Source organism: Pseudochaenichthys georgianus, chromosome 6 (genome assembly GCF_902827115.2).
Source record: "Pseudochaenichthys georgianus chromosome 6, fPseGeo1.2, whole genome shotgun sequence".
Lineage (NCBI taxonomy): Eukaryota > Metazoa > Chordata > Actinopteri > Perciformes > Channichthyidae > Pseudochaenichthys > Pseudochaenichthys georgianus.
Genome location: NC_047508.1, coordinates 23,396,582 through 23,414,045, shown reverse-complemented (window position 1 = coordinate 23,414,045; position 17,464 = coordinate 23,396,582). Strand labels below are relative to the sequence as shown.

General features: G+C 40.4%; 2 protein-coding genes across 4 annotated transcripts in view; one reads left to right on the top strand and one right to left on the bottom strand.

Moving 5' to 3' along the window:
* c1qtnf13 (C1q and TNF related 13) overlaps positions 1-3,976 on the bottom strand; it is a 35,772-nt gene extending 31,796 nt beyond the window's left edge. Inside the window, exon 1 of the mRNA XM_034085953.2 lies at positions 3,763-3,976. The gene's annotated coding sequence lies outside the window, so the exon portion shown is untranslated. The remainder of the gene's footprint in view (positions 1-3,762) is intronic.
* nudt4a (nudix (nucleoside diphosphate linked moiety X)-type motif 4a) lies at positions 1,961-17,369 on the top strand. 3 transcript variants are annotated; one of them, XM_034085955.2, is made up of 5 exons: positions 1,961-2,647; positions 8,093-8,203; positions 13,539-13,583; positions 13,999-14,083; positions 15,790-17,369. In XM_034085955.2, the coding sequence occupies exons 1-5, from the start codon at positions 2,549-2,551 to the stop codon at positions 15,975-15,977; spliced, it is 528 nt and encodes a 175-aa protein (XP_033941846.1). In that variant the 5' UTR covers positions 1,961-2,548; the 3' UTR covers positions 15,978-17,369. The 3 variants fall into 3 exon arrangements, with proteins under 3 accessions (XP_033941846.1, XP_033941847.1, XP_033941845.1); XM_034085956.2 differs by having other exon boundaries at positions 1,964-2,315; positions 13,996-14,083; XM_034085954.2 differs by having other exon boundaries at positions 1,967-2,647; positions 13,996-14,083.
* Positions 17,370-17,464: the final 95 nt, after the last annotated feature.

Below are 17,464 nucleotides of genomic sequence, written 5' to 3'. Positions count from 1 at the left end.
GCCAAGCCAGCCTTTACTGAGCCTCGAGCCTGTTTTCCAGGTCTTCCAGCGTTTTTCTCGTTTTAATACCATTGAACACACATTTTGATCAGAATAACAGCTAAAGGTAAGCATATCTCCGTTTTTTGCTACCTAAAGCTAACACACTAAAGCCTAAAGTGTTGTGGGGCTTAACAGGCAACGAACGTATACGACTTACCTTCTAGAAGTCTGGTGGATTTTTGAACTCCAGTCCAGTCAGTAGAAAGAAACGTTTTGCTGCAACTTGCTGCTGTCTGTGCGAATCTCAGAGAGTGGTGCGCCGAGTATCAGAGTGTTACCATGGTAGCAGAGGGAGAGGGAGGGGCTGCAGTATGAGTGTTGGAAGCTCAAATCAAGCGACTCGCTGGCTGTGTATTTGTTGTGAAATATCAGATAAACTACTACGCATACGTGACTGGCGAGGCGGTGTGTGTGGTGGGGGGGGGGGGGGCAGTGGGGGGGCAAACAAATATATCAGGGTGGCCATGGCCCCCCCTGGCCCCCCTGCTGGCGCCACTGATTCCAACCAAAGACGTTTTTGTGCACTTTATTTCCTTTCTCCCTCCCAGTGGAGTATTATTATTTCCCCAGTGAGTGAGAATTAAGACGAACCATTTTGAAACACGGCTGACTACCAGAGGTACACATTTGCAGTCTTCAAGAAGAAAACACATCCAGCTACTCAGACACCGTCACTTTTAAACATCTCTGAACATTTTGACTCTTGAACACATCCTGGGGTCTGAGGAAAGTCCACTTCCACTAGAGGGAGACCCTGAGCTTTGTATAGGCCTCTGCACAGCCGTATATTACAGGCTTTGCTACATGCTGCTGTAAATACCCATGGAGTGTCACCAGCAGGCTTCTCACTCAGCTGAACATAATTTTCTTGATTTGACCTTAAAACTGCAAGGGACGGCCTTATGCTTGCTTCAGTTACAGTGAGAAGTTGGCTCATCAGAATCAAAATAGTAGTAGTAGTTTAGTTGCCAATGTATGAGTTTAGGCATTTCAAATAATAAGGAAAATGCAAGATTATGGTTTATTTATTAATTAATTTAAGTGTATATTGTTGGGTCTGTGTGTCTATTTACTTTTGGTTCTGTACATTTCAATGTGAAAATGATTGAGCCCCTACCATTCTACCTCTTTAAAATATTTTTAATTTCTGTAAATACAACAGAATATAAAAATGTTCAGATAATTAAAAAGGGATGATTGATGTTAAAACATAGGATGGAGGATAATTGGATGTATGTTTGTAACAAACGGTTACAAGAGCCGCGTTCACACTGCGGTACTTTTCCCACAAAGGTTCATGCGAATTTAGTTCGCATGAACTAAGTACAAATCGCGTTCACACCAGAAAAAGTCCCTGGGGGTGGATTAGGCAAATGAAGCCGCTGACGTCACTTCTTCTTCTTCTGCTTTGGGTGTACTGGCAGGCCGCAACCCACTTCAGGCCGCCCAAAGTCCCCGGCCGGAAGTCCCCGGAGTTGGGGACTGGCTTCAGTAGAAGCTGCTGGGACTCCCAGCAGCTTCTACTGAAGCCTTCCGAGTAAATCGCCAGAACGCCGACACCTCCTCATCTCCACCGCTCCCATGTTTTATTTTGTGTTGCCATAAGTTAGTCTCTCTGCGTTTCTGCGCTGGGCTAATGCTAATAATGCTAATGCGAGGATAATAAAATGGCGGCTTCACAAAACTTTTTGGGAGTTTTACGGGGCGTGGTTTGCAATTCGCCCAGCCAATCAGGAATATAGCTCTTTTCTCAAAAAAGAGCCGCTCGAAAGTCCCCGCTCTCTAGCAGGGACTTTCGAGGGGGTAAAAAGGTTCGCATGAACTACTTTTAGTACCGGCTCTTTTTGGTGTGAACGCGATCATGAACTAAGTTCGCATGAACCTTTGTGAGAAAAGTACCGCAGTGTGAACGCGGCTTATGTCCTGCTATGTATATCTCACAAAAGGCTCTAAAATTATCTTTAAAGCTTCTCAGTTAAGGGTGAAGATTTTATGAGCGGCACTTGAAAGCGTGCATTTTTAAAGCCATCACTTGTGTTTCTGATGATTACTGTTAGCAGTACTGAAACACACAGTGGAGCTGGCAGCTGTATGCAGACACTTGATCTATGTTTGGCTTATCAATCCTGCTGTTAATGATGAACATGAAAGTGGTTGTAACTTGGGGCTGACAGGCAGCTCTCAGATCAGCTGGTAGCAGCTCGCATCTCCCAGCTCAGATGGGAGAGAGTCTGTTGAATCATGCGTGTTGACAGCGGCGATAAACCACCATGGTAGGTACAATATACGAGCAGAAGCTGTCTGACATTGCCCAGGAATGAATGGACCGAGTGCACACTTTGTAACCAGGACTGTCTGTGAAGAAGCTTAAAGTTGGGAGTATTTCGGGAGATACACTCTTGCCCTCCCTCTCTCCCTCGGAAATCCACATTCTCCAGCGTCTGGTTGAATCCAGATTTTCGCTTTACAAACATTTTTTCCGGACACTCGACGATTGGGAACATAAATGATGAAGTTGAAGCCCAACCAGACCAGGACGTACGACGGCGAAGGGTTCAAAAAGAGAGCGGCGTGTGTGTGTTTTAAAAACGAAAATGAGGAAGAGGTGAGAGGGATGTTTGTCCACGGCTGGAGTTAGTGGTTAAACGTTATACTACTAAGCTTTATTGTTGACAATGTTACTTTTTTACTAAACTATCGTTAAGTAGTTTTAAAGTGTACGCCATAGTGCAGGCCGATTTTCAGTTGAATGTTGTGTGCGTGAGTCTGCTCACGTGTTTTTAATTAGTGAAACTAACCTGGCTAAAATCCAAAATACTTGACATATAAAACAACAAGGGGTCTCATACTGCATTTATTGTAACCAGCACACAGCAGGAGCCCCATCATTTTTAATTTCCTGTCCAGGAGGAAATCCAGATAACTAATAATTCATAAAGACATCCCCTCTGTGTCCTGCCACTGCACACTGTGCTGGCTCAAGTATTGACACTGACAGCCTTGCACCCTCAATAATGTTACATATCTCTTCAACCGCTGATGCATTTTATAGATCTAAAATTGGATGTGATTATGAACTGTCGTGTCATTTTGGTATGTAACGCTCCTAAGCCATTAAATACCATCTGTCTTTTTAAAATATTGCATCTACATTCATGCACATTGGTGTTGTTGTCTACCTTGCACTAGCATCAGCTGATGTGGTTATTGTACAGGATAATTTCCATATCAACACATGTTTTTGTGATCACTAATCCTTTTGCTGAGGCATCCTGCCACACCTCCACTCTTTTGCTGCTGCCTTTATAGTATCCCATGTGCAATTGACTTAAAATGTAGTAAGTTCACAATGCAGTTCTGCAACCTTAGCCTGATATATTCTTATGAAGAATAAATAAGGCTAAGGTTGCATGTTTTCAAAATTCAATATTTGTATCTGTCACACATACAGTGCACAATTCTAGCATAGAAAAATGGTAAATACCCAAATAAACAAAGAAAAACAATGCCAGAATGAGCATATCATATATAGGCAATAGTGAATGGTTAGAATTATAAATTAGGAGGAAGAGGAAACAGATAAAGCTGCAACAGTATATACATAAATGGCAGTATTGCTGGTATAGTAGAATCAATACTTTGATAGCAGAATTAGCATCTAGGCAGCAAAACTTGTCCCACATTGGCTCAGTTTGCACACGCTCACTCAAAAATGCTTACCTTTAAATCAAATGTGACCTTTCACCTTGGATATTAATATCAAATGCATCCTGCCACCTAACAGGATCATGTGGCTGATACAAAATAAGATGTAAAGAGTGCAGGAATTTTCATTTGATGCCTCCGGAAAGTACTTTTCTCTTGCTGGGTTAGTATTTAAGGCTGAGTTTATATACAATAGGTTGAACACTGAGGGCACGGGTTGTCTGAGATAACGGAGCATGTCTGCCTGGGGTCGTAGGAGGCTGGCTGGCTGGCTGGGGGGGGGGGTTGAGTGTTACACTGTGTCCTAAACACCAAGTGACCTATCAGCTGCAATTTATAGAAACAAGGTGCAGGCACTTGCTGTCCCCTGACAGATTTTCTTTCCTGCTCCTCGTGCTCCCCTCCCCCCTCTCCTCTTCCTCATCACTCTCTCCGTCTCTCTCTCTGCTGCTTGTCTGTGACAGAGTGCTGACATCAGCTAAAAGTCACTTTGATTGTTGTTGATTGCGCTGGCACATGACTCAATGGTCTCATGCCCAACCGACCTGTTCCTTCACGGTCACCATGTGTGCTGTGATTAGATGTGCCTCATGTCATGTGGTAACTTATCCATCCAGTCTGCATGCCTGCGTTACAGTCACTTCCTCAACATCAGCTGGAGTCCAGGAACAGGTCTGCAGAAAACATTCGACAGGGTGACTTTATGTTGTTTGTACTTTTGTACTTATTTGAACAATAATGTCATATGTTCATTTTCACCCTTTAATTCAAGGGAACACAACATAATGACTTACTGTATTTTTATTTTTGATATCATCATAGTACTGTAGCTGTAACTGTCATATGAAGTACTGTTAGTCATTATGCTATAAGTATGCTCCAGTGTACACTATCCAGTTAGTATAATGCAGTTAACAAAATTATAATCAAATCTGGGATTTTGGCTGGGCAAAATGGTTGAAACCAGTGTTTCTTTGATATTAACTTAATATTTAATTGATATATTAGGGAATAATATCAAATATACCAGAAATTGATGTACAATCACATAGTTTTTTAGGGTTGCACAACAAATGCAGTTGTAGTAGCTAAGTCCTTTTATCCTTCATAAGAAAAAACCAAATCTCAACAATACAGTAGTGCATTCCTGAAGTGCATTTTTCAAATTACAGCTGGAGAAATGGAAACGAACGTGACCATGTTAATTTAATATGGCCTGAGTCTTTAACACTATAACTTACAAGATCAGGAAAACATTATTCATCACACTTTAACACAGAAACAATATTTTACACATGTAAAACAAGAACCTCAATAAGTCAGTTTATTATTACATTTATTTGAGAATAATTTCTTTTGACAACATGCAACGGTCAAATAGCATATTCATATCATCACAGTATTCTTTAGCAGGAAGTCAGTAAACAATAATCAAGTGTCCTCATCTTATTTTCTAAAACAATATTGCAATGTTATACTGAAAGCTCAATTAGAAAAGCATCAGAAGCAATAATGTATTATTGGTTTGCATTATATTGTATAGAAGTTATACGTCTAGTCACTGTTTATTTATGTCTTGCAACAGCTATAATACAAATCTGAAATAAATAGATTAAAATATAACCTCAGTGTCTTACGTAATGAATTGTTGATCACCTTAAAGCTGATGTTGACGTGAGTGCCGAGGTCATTCACCTCGTCTGCCCAGCTCTTTTGTTTTCGTTCAGAAAGGCGACTGCTGATCAGTGGTTTTTGAAAAGCCTTTTGGCTGGGAGTGTGTGTGAGTAGCTGCGTACGTGGAAGGGCTTACGTGTTTCACATGGCGTTTGTGTGAAATCGGGCATGCATGTGTGTGTTGTGTGCATTTGTGTCAGTGAGACAGCCACCAGTGCCCCCCTGGCCCTGCGCTGTCTGAGGGGCTCTTGCAGGGCACACTCCCCACTGCTGCTATCTGCTATTATTCACCTCCTCAACAACTCTTTACTCCACAATAATGTCACACAGAGTGTAACACTCTACTGGACATGAACTATATTAGCATAGCCCTTATTTTGGACTATTCAAATTACAATATAACAATCAGATTTCACTTTGACATTACAGGGTGTGCAAAAATCCTACTTAAATCTACTCTACTTTGAGTCAATGTTTTAAGACAATATACATGACGTCATCCTTTTTTGGCACTGTAAACTAGACTAAATAAAAACTAAGAAGGAATGAAATCAAGAAGGTGCCTTAAGGGATGCATCGTTCTTTTACATCGTTAAATTGGCAATTATTTTGCACTTTTGTCATAATTGTTCATGCAGGTTAAATGATTCCTAATGCAAATGGCTCTATTAAGAGTACGTGACCCAGTGAGGTAACGATCTAACCGCAGGTTTAAGTGCGAAGGTGGCAACTGCAGATTGAATTCACTGAATGTGATATTAACTGACAGTGGAATAACCTGTACCTCCTAACTTGGCCTGTTATCAGTACATAAATGTTGACAGAGTGGCCTGTGTTGAGAATAAGTCACACGGTCCCCAGAGAGTGTTTGTTAATGCAAGAACACAGACACCCACTTGCATTTAAGCCATTATATCAACGACCCAAAGTACGTAAACATGTGAACAGGAGCTGTTTGTGAGTTTTAAGTTTTAGTTTCATAGTGTGCTACTCATGACGAGGTTGAGTCCTGAGATTTCTTGAGGGATATCTTACTCCTCATAACGAGGTTACAGAATTGAAATACAGCCAAGTCACCGGCGTGAAGTTTCACTCATCAAAGTATTTTCTGTGCGACGTTGACCACCTTTGACAGCCGTGAAGATGTTATCATTAGTGCTCCTCACTAATCTGCCATGCATTCACTATCGGGTCCAGGGAGGAATGCCGATCCATTTTCAATATACCTAAATCTCAGCTGGGACATTGGTGTTCTATATAGTGTATAACAAGCAGCGGACATTCAGAAACTAGCACCAATAATGATCTCGCTGTGTGCATGCTGATTTTTGAGTTCTTGTTTTTGATGAACCTTAGCTGTCAAGAGAGCTCGACTAACATGTAACAAGTTTGAAAGGATGCAGGAATTATTCACAGGTCAGTGGGATGCCAGATAGGGTTTTAAGTGACTGCATCTCTAGAGGGACGCCGTCCTTAAAAATACCTAGCTTCATTTGATTGAGGTCAGTTAATAACACTGTGCCGAATTAGTTTGATCAGTTCAGATGAGATGCCTGACCTGTCATCTTTTGTCATGTTTTTCCACCTCAAGTTTTGAATGTTTCATTGTTGTCTGTTTTTAAAGCAAACAATTTGATTATTTATTAAGAAAATGATGGCTGGAATGATTTAATACAATAGTTATTGTGGAGCTGTTTCAGATACAATCTTATCCTACATTCTGTTTAAAGCAGGGGTGTCAAACTCAAGGCCCGGGGGCCAAATCCGGCCCGCCACTTCATTTTATGTGGCCCACAAGAGCTTGCAAAGAATATAATAAGTTTATTATAATGTTACGTGCCGCTTTACAGGAGAACGTTGCCCATAAACTACATGTCCCACAATGCATCTCATTTTGTGACATGCACTGAAGAGACTTGCAATGATTTGCCCTAGACTTCTGCTTTCAGACGTAGTTAATTATGAAGTTATTACCCTATCCGATAATAATCCAATGCAGAGGAAATATTGTAAAATTATACATTATTTTATATTTATTATCTATGTATATTTATATAGTCTTAAAGTTACCACCGGCCCTTTGAGTGCAACCATAATTCTAATGTGGCCCGCGATGAAATTGAGTTTGACACCCCTGGTTTAAAGGCTGTCCATCTTGATAATGCATTGTTTTGCAACGTATAGTCCACCTACAATATTAGAAATTCCCTAAAGGTGTTGCTTTCATTATATCCTTTTATGTCAGACAGAAAAACTCTCAGGCAGGAAAAGTGAGTTTGGCTTAAGTGTTGAGAACATTATATTAAATGTAATGTTACTTCATACCAATTAAAGTAAATCTTTGTTTGTTTATCATCAGTATCTACTTGTGCTTTGAATGCAGGAACATTTACCACCGTTACTCTCATCTCAACTCTTATTTAGATTATGTGACAAATAACAGGACATGCTCAGCAGCCCAATGCACACCGCGCTCATATTGCATTAATTGAATGACCGGCATGAGATGCTAGATTTTTGATACGGATCCTGCTGAATGACTAGCCCCACACTCAGTTGCCACCAGACACCTAAAGTGACGACCGAGTTTAAACTTGGGAATGCCGTTGGCGTGTTTCTGGCACCCTGAACTCTGCCTCAGGGACCTGACCAAGGCCTTTCTTATTGGCAGGTGCTTCTAGTGAGCAGCAGTCGACATCCAGACCAATGGATTGTGCCAGGAGGAGGAATGGAGCCAAAGGAGGAGCCCTGTGGGGCCGCCGTCAGGGAGGTGTACGAGGAGGTGAGCTCATCCACTGAAAAAACCAGACACCGGCATCATGTAACTGCGCTTATTTTATTATGTGTTGAAACTACTTTAAAGCAACCAGTAAAACATGTCCATAGTGTTTTTGCATGTGTATCTACAAATTGCAAACACGTTACATGCTTCCAATACACTTAAGTAAAGTTTTGAGGTACTTTGAGGATTTCAGATTCAGAATAAATGCAGGTGAAAGTAGGACTTGGTTGTTGAATTTCCAACATGTGAGTAATGAGTCAGCTGATCAACAGCATTACTCACACTAGCTGTGTTGTCTAAAAAGGAAAGTAGTAGATCAACAGGAGGCAGAGTAAGGACATTGTGAATTAGGTAATTTCCTGTCCTCAAAAAAATCTCTGCAACCTACCACATGAATATGAACGCATGAGTAAGAACAGACTCAGTCCTACATTGTGTGATGATAGAGTTGACAAAACTCAAAGCAGGCTAAGAAGTCGTTGTGGCTCATTATGCAATTTTTCTGAGACCCTTTAATGTTACATTACACCAGAACATGAATTGACAACATTGATATGTTAAAGGCACAGACCCAAATGATCATTATCATAAACATAAAGTGAATATGGCAGCCATCCTTGAGAGTGAGTGTTGTCATGGGTTACACTTTGAGATCCTCCCGATGGTGTATGGATCCAGATGATGGGTGTACATATTTAACCGTGATAGTTGAACTACACGTGCACTGTTCTGTAGTTCAGTGAAGGAGATGGCTGGTGGTTGAACTCCAGTGCAATGTGAGTCCCTGCCTTGGATAGAAGTGTGCTGACAGTTTTGAAGTATGGCAGTGACATTTGGGAACGGGTTTCCAGTTACCCACATCCTGTGCCTCACAGACCAGACATGCACCTGAATATAGATGAGCTACGAACCCACTACTTGTGGCAAACTAACAATTCAGAACATCATGTTTAATACCCTGCTGTCAAGATCAATGTTAGTGTGATTGCTATAATCTGTGCAGATGTGACATTTATCTATCTGATCAGGAGAGGTTGATTGCCATTTCTTTCAATAATCACTAAAGTGTGACATTTTGACTAAAGTGAATGGAATGTACTACAAATACAACTTTGATAAATCTTTTGTGGTTCTTCATCACAAAGCTACAGCATTCAGGTTATAACAGGCTGTGGCGCAGTGGACTAGTACGTTGGTGTTCGGATCAGGGGAGCACAGGTTCAAACCCCACTGCATGTTGTTGTGTCCCTGGGCAAGACACTTCACCCCAAATTGCTCCTGTGGGGATTGCCCACATTAAGTATGTAAGTCGCTTTGGATAAAAGCACCTAACATGTAATGTAATAACATGATATACACAGCAAGAGTCAAACAAAGCCATGATCTACTGGAGTTGGGTCTCCCAGCCAGCCACAGCGATACTTTTTTTAGATAATTAAACATGTAGTATCTGTCTAGCTTCATCTTCACTCTCTCATATGGTGATCTTTTTGCTTGAGAACAAATGTTTGTGGTCAAAGCAACTGTCGTCACAAGGTGTGGTTTGTTTTAAGACCAGTTAAACTAAAAATGTTGTTGGAACATGTTGTAAAAAGCCTGAAGAGGTTAGCCAGTATGTTTAGTATCCAGTCAGGAAATGAAACGTATTTTGTAAAGCTGACTTTTTATGACTTTTTTCCCCCCCTCCACTAATCATCTGGAGACCCTTATATTTACATACCTTTTGTTGGGTTTGCTCCTACAAGACTTGCTATAAATAAAGAGAAATTAAAGTGAAGTCAGCTCTGCTTCTCTTTTTGCTGTACCGACTCTCTTTAAGACCCCTGAGAATAATATCCTAGTCTTTTGAGATGCATTTATCATATACATTGAGATGATGATAGTAAAGCAATATATTGTGTACCATGTTGAATGCGGTTTGATGACTTTTCCACAACTAATTCAGTGGTCATAGTTGTGTACAAGTAAATACAGTAAGTCACAGACTGTGCATAAACAGGAATGGATCTCGACTCAGGCTGCGGCCCCACGAGGACGAAAACGGCTAAACGCATAGGATTAACGCAAACGCAATCGCAAACGGCTTCCGTCCACATGCAATAATTATCCGGATAGTGTCTGCCCACACGAGACCGCTCCGTTTAGCTCCAACCGCTGGAGAAGCTGCAGTACATATGCAGGAGCCTCTACGTGGCGCTGTAACTTCCTCTACAAAAGCAGCGAAGAAGCATGGTTGTCATGGTTGCCCTTCTGTTTATGCTCCGCGGTGGGGGCCGAGGGAACCGGGCAGAGTTTTTCGCCAGTCAGCGTGTATTAAAGTTGAAATCTTCCGGACAAAATTATAAAAGTGCCGGTCAAAGGTCTTCTTTGTTATTTATTGAGCTTTAAAAAAATTAATAACGACTCTATATAATATAATGATAAAATACACGGAGCCTCTCTTTTTCCTCCCTCTCTTCAGACAGCGTCAGTGTCTGTCTCATGCAGCAGTTTATCCAGTAATCAGTGACCCGGCCGACAGTAAACATAAACATATTTATAACTAGTTTAGTTTGAGAGGTAATTAAAATAGCTAAGGGTGATGATCTGACTTGAAGTGTGTGTTTTGCTGCAGCGGGAGGAGCTTCAGGTGAGCAGAGCTGCGTGTCTCCGTCCTGTCAGATTAGACTTCACTCGCGAGAGAAAGATAAATAATCTGAATTCAGGGTGCAGTTTACTTTGACGCGGGGGTGAGCAGCAGAGGTGGGGAGAGGCGGGGCTATTGCCTCATCATTATTGCTGTAGATGTTGCACAAACAACTGTAGCATGGTCAATAGCGTCCGGAGCAGGGCCGGCCCTCGGCATAGGCAGTATAGGCGAATGCTAAGGGCGCATCAACCCATAGGGGGCGCCGAAAATTGAAAAAAAAAAAAAGTTAGAAATAAAAAAAATATATATTTTTTTCATAACAACACAATTTCCCGATTTTGGATCAACAAAGTACATCTTATAATCTTATACTAACAGAACTACGCCTATATTGCGTACAGCACCCATAAAAATAAAATAAATCAAACTCCCAAAAAACGTACACAGCTTCTGTGTGCTTTTATTAACATTGGAATTTACTGTGTAAGCGGCCGCGAGGGGGGGAGAGCTTTAGAGAGCTCTCTCCTGAAAGACTGAGAGGCTCTGATAACCTCAGCTCAGTGAGGTAAAGGTACACCTTTATATGATCATTATAGTTATAAAAAAATAAGAGAACAGGTGAAAAACAGGTATAAAATACTGACAGTACAAAAAAGATGTTATTAATAAACAAGAATACAGTTTGAAAGGAGAGTGATTTGTAAAATATCCATAAAGAAAAAAAAAAGTCTTCCCGGGGTGTATGCCCCCGGACCCCTAGAGGAGCCCCCCCCCACTTAAATCATGTTCAAATGGATAGGAAACTAAATGCAGTTGCACACATCTTGTGTCAATATCTTTGTTTTTGTGGTCATGCCACAACCATGCACGTGCGAATCATAGTAAAAACTAAAACTGTATGTATGTTCTTCACCAAAACCAAGTCCTCCTGCGTTGAGCCAGATGTGTTTGTGTCCGGGGAGAGGCTACAGGTGGTCTCACAGTACAAATACCTGGGGGTCTTAATTGATTCAAGACTCAATGTTAAGGCTCAGGTGAAAAAGGTTTGCAACAGGGTCAAATTCAGTCTGTTCAACTTGAGGTTTACCGGGAACCGCATGTCAACAGAGGCGGCTCTGATGTACATCCACTCTATGGTTCTATCTCATATCACATACTGCTTAACAACCTGCTCACATGCCGCACAACCACTCTTAAACCCCTGGAATCATTATACAAACAAACACTTAAAATAGTAGATAAGAAGTCAGTTTATTCTCATCATTGCCCAATACTCACAAAATATAACTTGTTGAGCTGGAACATGTAATGAGATATGCAAATGCTTGCTCCATGTACAAAATAATACACGGCCTTACCTCACCTCCGCTCAGACATTTTATCACCATACGCACACCTGTAACAGGTCAACAAGAGCTGCAACAAGAGGAGACTGCGTTGTTCAATTAAGGAAGAGTTCATTCAGCCAATCTTCTTTTTCTTTTAAAGCTGCAGTGGAACTCAATCCCAGTAAAGACTAGAGAACTAAACACCTGCAGTTTATTTAAATCTAATTTAAAAACATGGTTAGTGGAAAGTCAGCTCTGTCAACACTGACACAATCTGTACATGACAACGCTCTGTTTATATGCCTTGACCTGTATCTGTCTGCTTTGTGAATTTGTATTTTAGTTTAGTTTTTATGTATATGCTTGTATTTTTGTTTAGTTTTTATGTTTTTATATATGCTTGTATTTTAGTTTAGTTTTTATGTTTTTATATATGCTTTTATCATAATATAAGTATCTCTGTTGAATGTTGTTTTACTAATAGTATTTACCTGTTATTTGAAGTGAAATGTTGTTTTTAGGATGACTTTTAACATCTGTCCAGGGACTACAGACGAAAAATAGCCTGTTGGCTAACTCTGGCGCAGTTACAGAAATGTCAATTAATGTGCACTGTCCCTGCCAGCTAAAATCTTGCCTAGGGCGGCAAATTGGCCTGGCCGGCCCTGGTCCGGAGCACTATAGCAACTCTGCGATCCGCCATTGTTGTTGTTGTTGGTGGCGAAACACTTCAGCACTGGCGCGGGGTAAACGGAGGTGAGCAGAAGAGGTGGGGAGAGGCGGGGCTATTGCGCAATCACTATCAGTGATCTGAAAATGTCCGTATAGGGCGCACACACGGAGCTGTTTGACCCCCCAGAGAGTGGCGTATGCATTTCTATCCACCTTGGGACCCGTTGTCGTTTCCTCAGTCGTTTAGTGCTGTATTCGGTCGTCCTCGTGTGGCCGAACGGTCTATATGACACTAAACAGTAACGCAAACGGCCGAATTCGTCCTCGTGGGGCCGCAGCCTCATACACTGTAGTTGTGTTTAGCCCCCCGGTCTGTGTGTCCTCCTGTCATTCAGACTAGCTTTAGGTCTACCTATGATGCCTCACAAGTATGTGGCAATGCTGGGATAGTACCCTGCTGAAGTTTTCCTGTCCTAAATGAGACGAATGTGCATACATATCAGAACAGAGCGAGCTGTTCCTAGTACCAGGTCACATGGTCCGGCTGGGTTGCAGCTGTAAGGAAATATTGCACAGTTAGAAGTTCTTCACAAAGATTTCATCTTTATCGAGTACTCGATGATTTACATCATGTTATGTTTCATACTGGTGACTGTAACAACAGAGTGTGGTCACTCTTGATGAGTTTTCTTTCATGTGTGTTCAGGCTGGTGTGAAGGGAAAGCTTGGCAGACTACTTGGGATTTTTGAGGTAAGCTTGTCAGACTATAGAACAATTGTAATAAACTCTCACAGGGCATAAAATACATTATATAATTCAGTATAAAATCCTGTATCACTTCAGCTAGTAACCATGATATAACGCCAATGTATGCTTCATGCTTTTTGTGCCAGTCCAGTTTTACATTTTTAGTATGTTGAGACATCTCTGCAGCTCCACCATACTTTTAATTCAGAATTATATTTTGACACATATTTTGCCTCTAAAAGATACTCAATTTGGAATTTTCACTATTCCATATTGGGATTAATATTCAGATTATTTTCGCAGCCCTAGTTATTATTACGTATTTGATTGTTTATGACAGCTTGGCTGGCATTGCGTTAATGTTTATTTCTGTCCTTTATATAGTGTCATTTAAAGTTCCTTTTACTCTTTGCAGCAGAATAAAGACAGTAAGCACAGGACATACGTCTACACCCTCATTGTGACGGAAACACTGGAAGACTGGGAGGACTCTGTCAAGATTGGTATGAATCCACGTTTAAGTCTCTCTTTTTCATTGTGTTACTGATAACTGATAAATAAATGATGTTACAAATATTTACCTAGATACCAAGCCTTTTGCAAAAAAGTATTAAAACAAAAAGCATTTAATTTAGGGTATCAAACCCCCTACACATTTGGGTTGGGGCAAATTTAAATATGTGTATTTAATTTCATTACACCAATGACATTTCTGTGCACAATCATAATTCACAAGATATTCTGACTCTCAATCAAATTCTTAGATTTTGATGTCTCTTTGAGGATAAGGACTGTTGAGAATGACCGCTGGAGCCTCTTTTGTAAACTGAGAAACTGAGACACATACTTGGCTATGAAGTCAAACCATCCGATCTACTGTGTTCACTGTCCCAAAATACTGACAGAAAAAATGGAGCAACAACTAGTCTTCCTAAATAGATAACCACTGCATGTGTGCTTCATTACTATTTTTTTTAAACGTGTTTATATATTTCAAATTATATGCAACTCAAAACTGTAGCTTTTACTAACTTTTGCCCATATAACTACAGTTCACCAGGGGAGGGGTGTTTGCTGTGCACAGTTGTTTTTCAGTTCAAATTCAAAAGCTTTTATTGTCATTGTACAGATGGGGGCTACTTGCTCCAGCAAGTGCTTTAAAAACAGACATATTAACACACAGATTAAAAGGTCTGACAGTTACGACCAGTAAGTAGTGCACACAGCTTCGGATCGTCATGTAGATGACCAGGATTAATAAATAAATAAATGAATAAAATAGAATTATGATAAATATTACAGTATATACATAGAGACAGACCATGGTTATTGCACAGTGGGGATTTGGGGAGTTATTTTTGTGTGTTTAATGTTATTAAATCACTAACTCAGAGTTATCATCACTCTCCACTGCCCCCTTCTTATTGTCCTCTGTTGCACTGCATGTTTAATTTTTTCTCTCCCCCTCCACTGAGAGGCCAGCGTTGGTGTACCTCAGGGTGTCAACATATAGTGGTTGACCCCCGCCCCTCCATCTCATGCCACCCTATGATAATCACAGGCCATGTACAATTCCTTGTTTGAGGAGTACAATTGGAGATGATGGGTTTGAAGCTAAAGTATAAATAACTCCCAGCTGACAGTTTACTGGACACGTTGTTTTATTGGAAGATGCTTTTTTAGGAAGGTTTGGTGACATGGGGTCTTCATCAACTAAAGGTCAGGAATGTATATTTCCACTCTGACTTCAGTGCTGCAACATGTGATGGAGAGTTTACCCTTGACCATGTTGTATGATGTAATGGTTTGGCAATTTAAGGTTATTTTGCCTATTGAGCAAGCTTCCTTACCACTCCGGTACAACAGCACTGCTAGTGAGTTTTATTATATAAACAAGGTAAATATTTGTAAAATAATTATTCTTTTATTATTCATTTATCTGGCAATTGTTTTCTCAATTTCCTTAAGGCAGTGTCTTTGTTTTGTCAGTATAAAACACCAAATTAAAAGAAAATCTATTTGAAAAAGAATTGCTGATTATATGTCCATCCTTTAATTTATTAGATGGCTCTACGTAATACTACTAGTTCTTAGGTTTAATCCCAACAACACCAACCATTAGGTATAATCCATATTTGTTGACAAACTGTCCTTGAGCACATCACACTTCTGCCTGTTGATTGGTCCTTGTCTTTCCCATGTTTCACAGGAAGGAAGAGGAAGTGGTTCAACGTTGACGAAGCCATTAGAGTGCTGCAGAGCCACAAGCCTGTCCATGCAGAGTACCTTCGCAGGCTCACACACACATGCAGCCCGGTGTGTAGCCAGAATAACAGCAACACCCCGAGCTCCCAAGTGACACACAACAACACGCCTCATTATGTTGCTCAGATCTAGCCGGCAGAAAGGACAATCACCAGCAGCAAGCAGTTGTTCTACACTGGGATGGACATCCGGCCAAGACCTCTGCAGTGATTGCATCACTAATGAAGCCTCTTAATATGTACAGTATGGACTTCCTTGAAGTTGAATATGAAACTCATTTTGAGGTAGTGCCAACATTTTCCAACCATATTTAAGATTTTACATGTATTTTTTTTAATAACCATCAACAGCTATTTGAGCAAATGTGTCCTTTTTAAAGCGTTCAGCTTTAGACAGTTTTTCTGATTGTGCTGCTCATGCTGAATATTTGACCAGCAGTGCACACAAGTATTTAGGTGGTCTTAATGGGAAGCGTTTTCTCTTCAAGGATGTCATATCCACCGAGTGACTCAGTGCCAAAAAATGTGCATAAATTAAATGGAAAGGTTCAGTTTCTTTTTTAAATGTTAAGACACTTTAAGGCAGTACAACTGAGCTCACCTCAGTATAAGTCAAGTCTTGTGAGGTAGTTTGCCTAAAGAGAGCTGAGGGCAAAGTCTGATTTGATACAATAAGTGTGAACAAGCTTGCTCCTCCTCTATTTACAAACGTACACGTACACACAGTATTATCTCTAATCACTGGTAACAGCGTAACACTGTAATAAAGATTGGGTGAATATCTGCAAACCAGCCACCATAATGAAATGCAGATGTCAATAGTTCCTTCTCAGACAAATGTTATAGTAGTACAAATGAATGTTGTCGGACTGAGAAGCAATTCATAAAGTTATAGACATGTAAAGTCACCATATTCAAAACATGAGTATTTCCCAAAGAAAGAAAGTATTTAGCACATATACTGTATCTTTCAAGAAATAATACTTATCTGCATGAGACACTATTATTAAGTGCATTTGACAAATGTGAAGTCCTGTCTGGGAGGGTTTTAAACTTTTAACGCATATTTACAGTGTGCTTTACTCTGATGAAGTGCCTTAAACAATCGTACATTGTGTTTGGTTTTTAGATACTGTACACACAAGTGTCTGAACCAGCCTCTTATTTATCTCAGCTGTGGTTAGATTTAAACAATAGGATGTTGAAGGAAACATGGAAATGTTGTTACAATTGAATGTGCAGTATTTAGTATGAATGGATTGCATTTATTTATTTATGTTTAGGGAAATACTCCCTCCCGTCATAAACAGGAAATTATGACAGGAACCATGACAGGAAGTCATGGTCAGTGTGCCAGACGTGTTTTTGTCAACACCGCGGAAAGAGATGAATGCAGTTTATTTACAAGAACTGGCTCTTCTATTTAGTGAGCATGGGGAGGAACACTGATAAGCCTTTTTTTCTATGTGTGTATGTGTGATTGGAATATTTTGCAATTATGCTGTACATAAAACATTTAAATAAAAAAACGTCTATTCATCCCCATTGCTACAGTGTGTTTATCAGAGCAGTATAACAGGAACTGACTTTATAGTCTTGTATATAGCCAGGCTGTGTCCT

Excerpts from the sequence above, each read along its gene's own strand:
- nudt4a (XM_034085954.2), top strand. The coding sequence starts at position 2,549 with ATGATGAAGTTGAAGCCCAACCAGACCAGGACGTACGACGGCGAAGGG. Across the intron at positions 8,204-13,538 it reads TCAGGGAGGTGTACGAGGAG|GCTGGTGTGAAGGGAAAGCT; the intron begins GTGAGCTCATCC and ends ATGTGTGTTCAG. Across the intron at positions 14,084-15,789 it reads GGAGGACTCTGTCAAGATTG|GAAGGAAGAGGAAGTGGTTC; the intron begins GTATGAATCCAC and ends CATGTTTCACAG.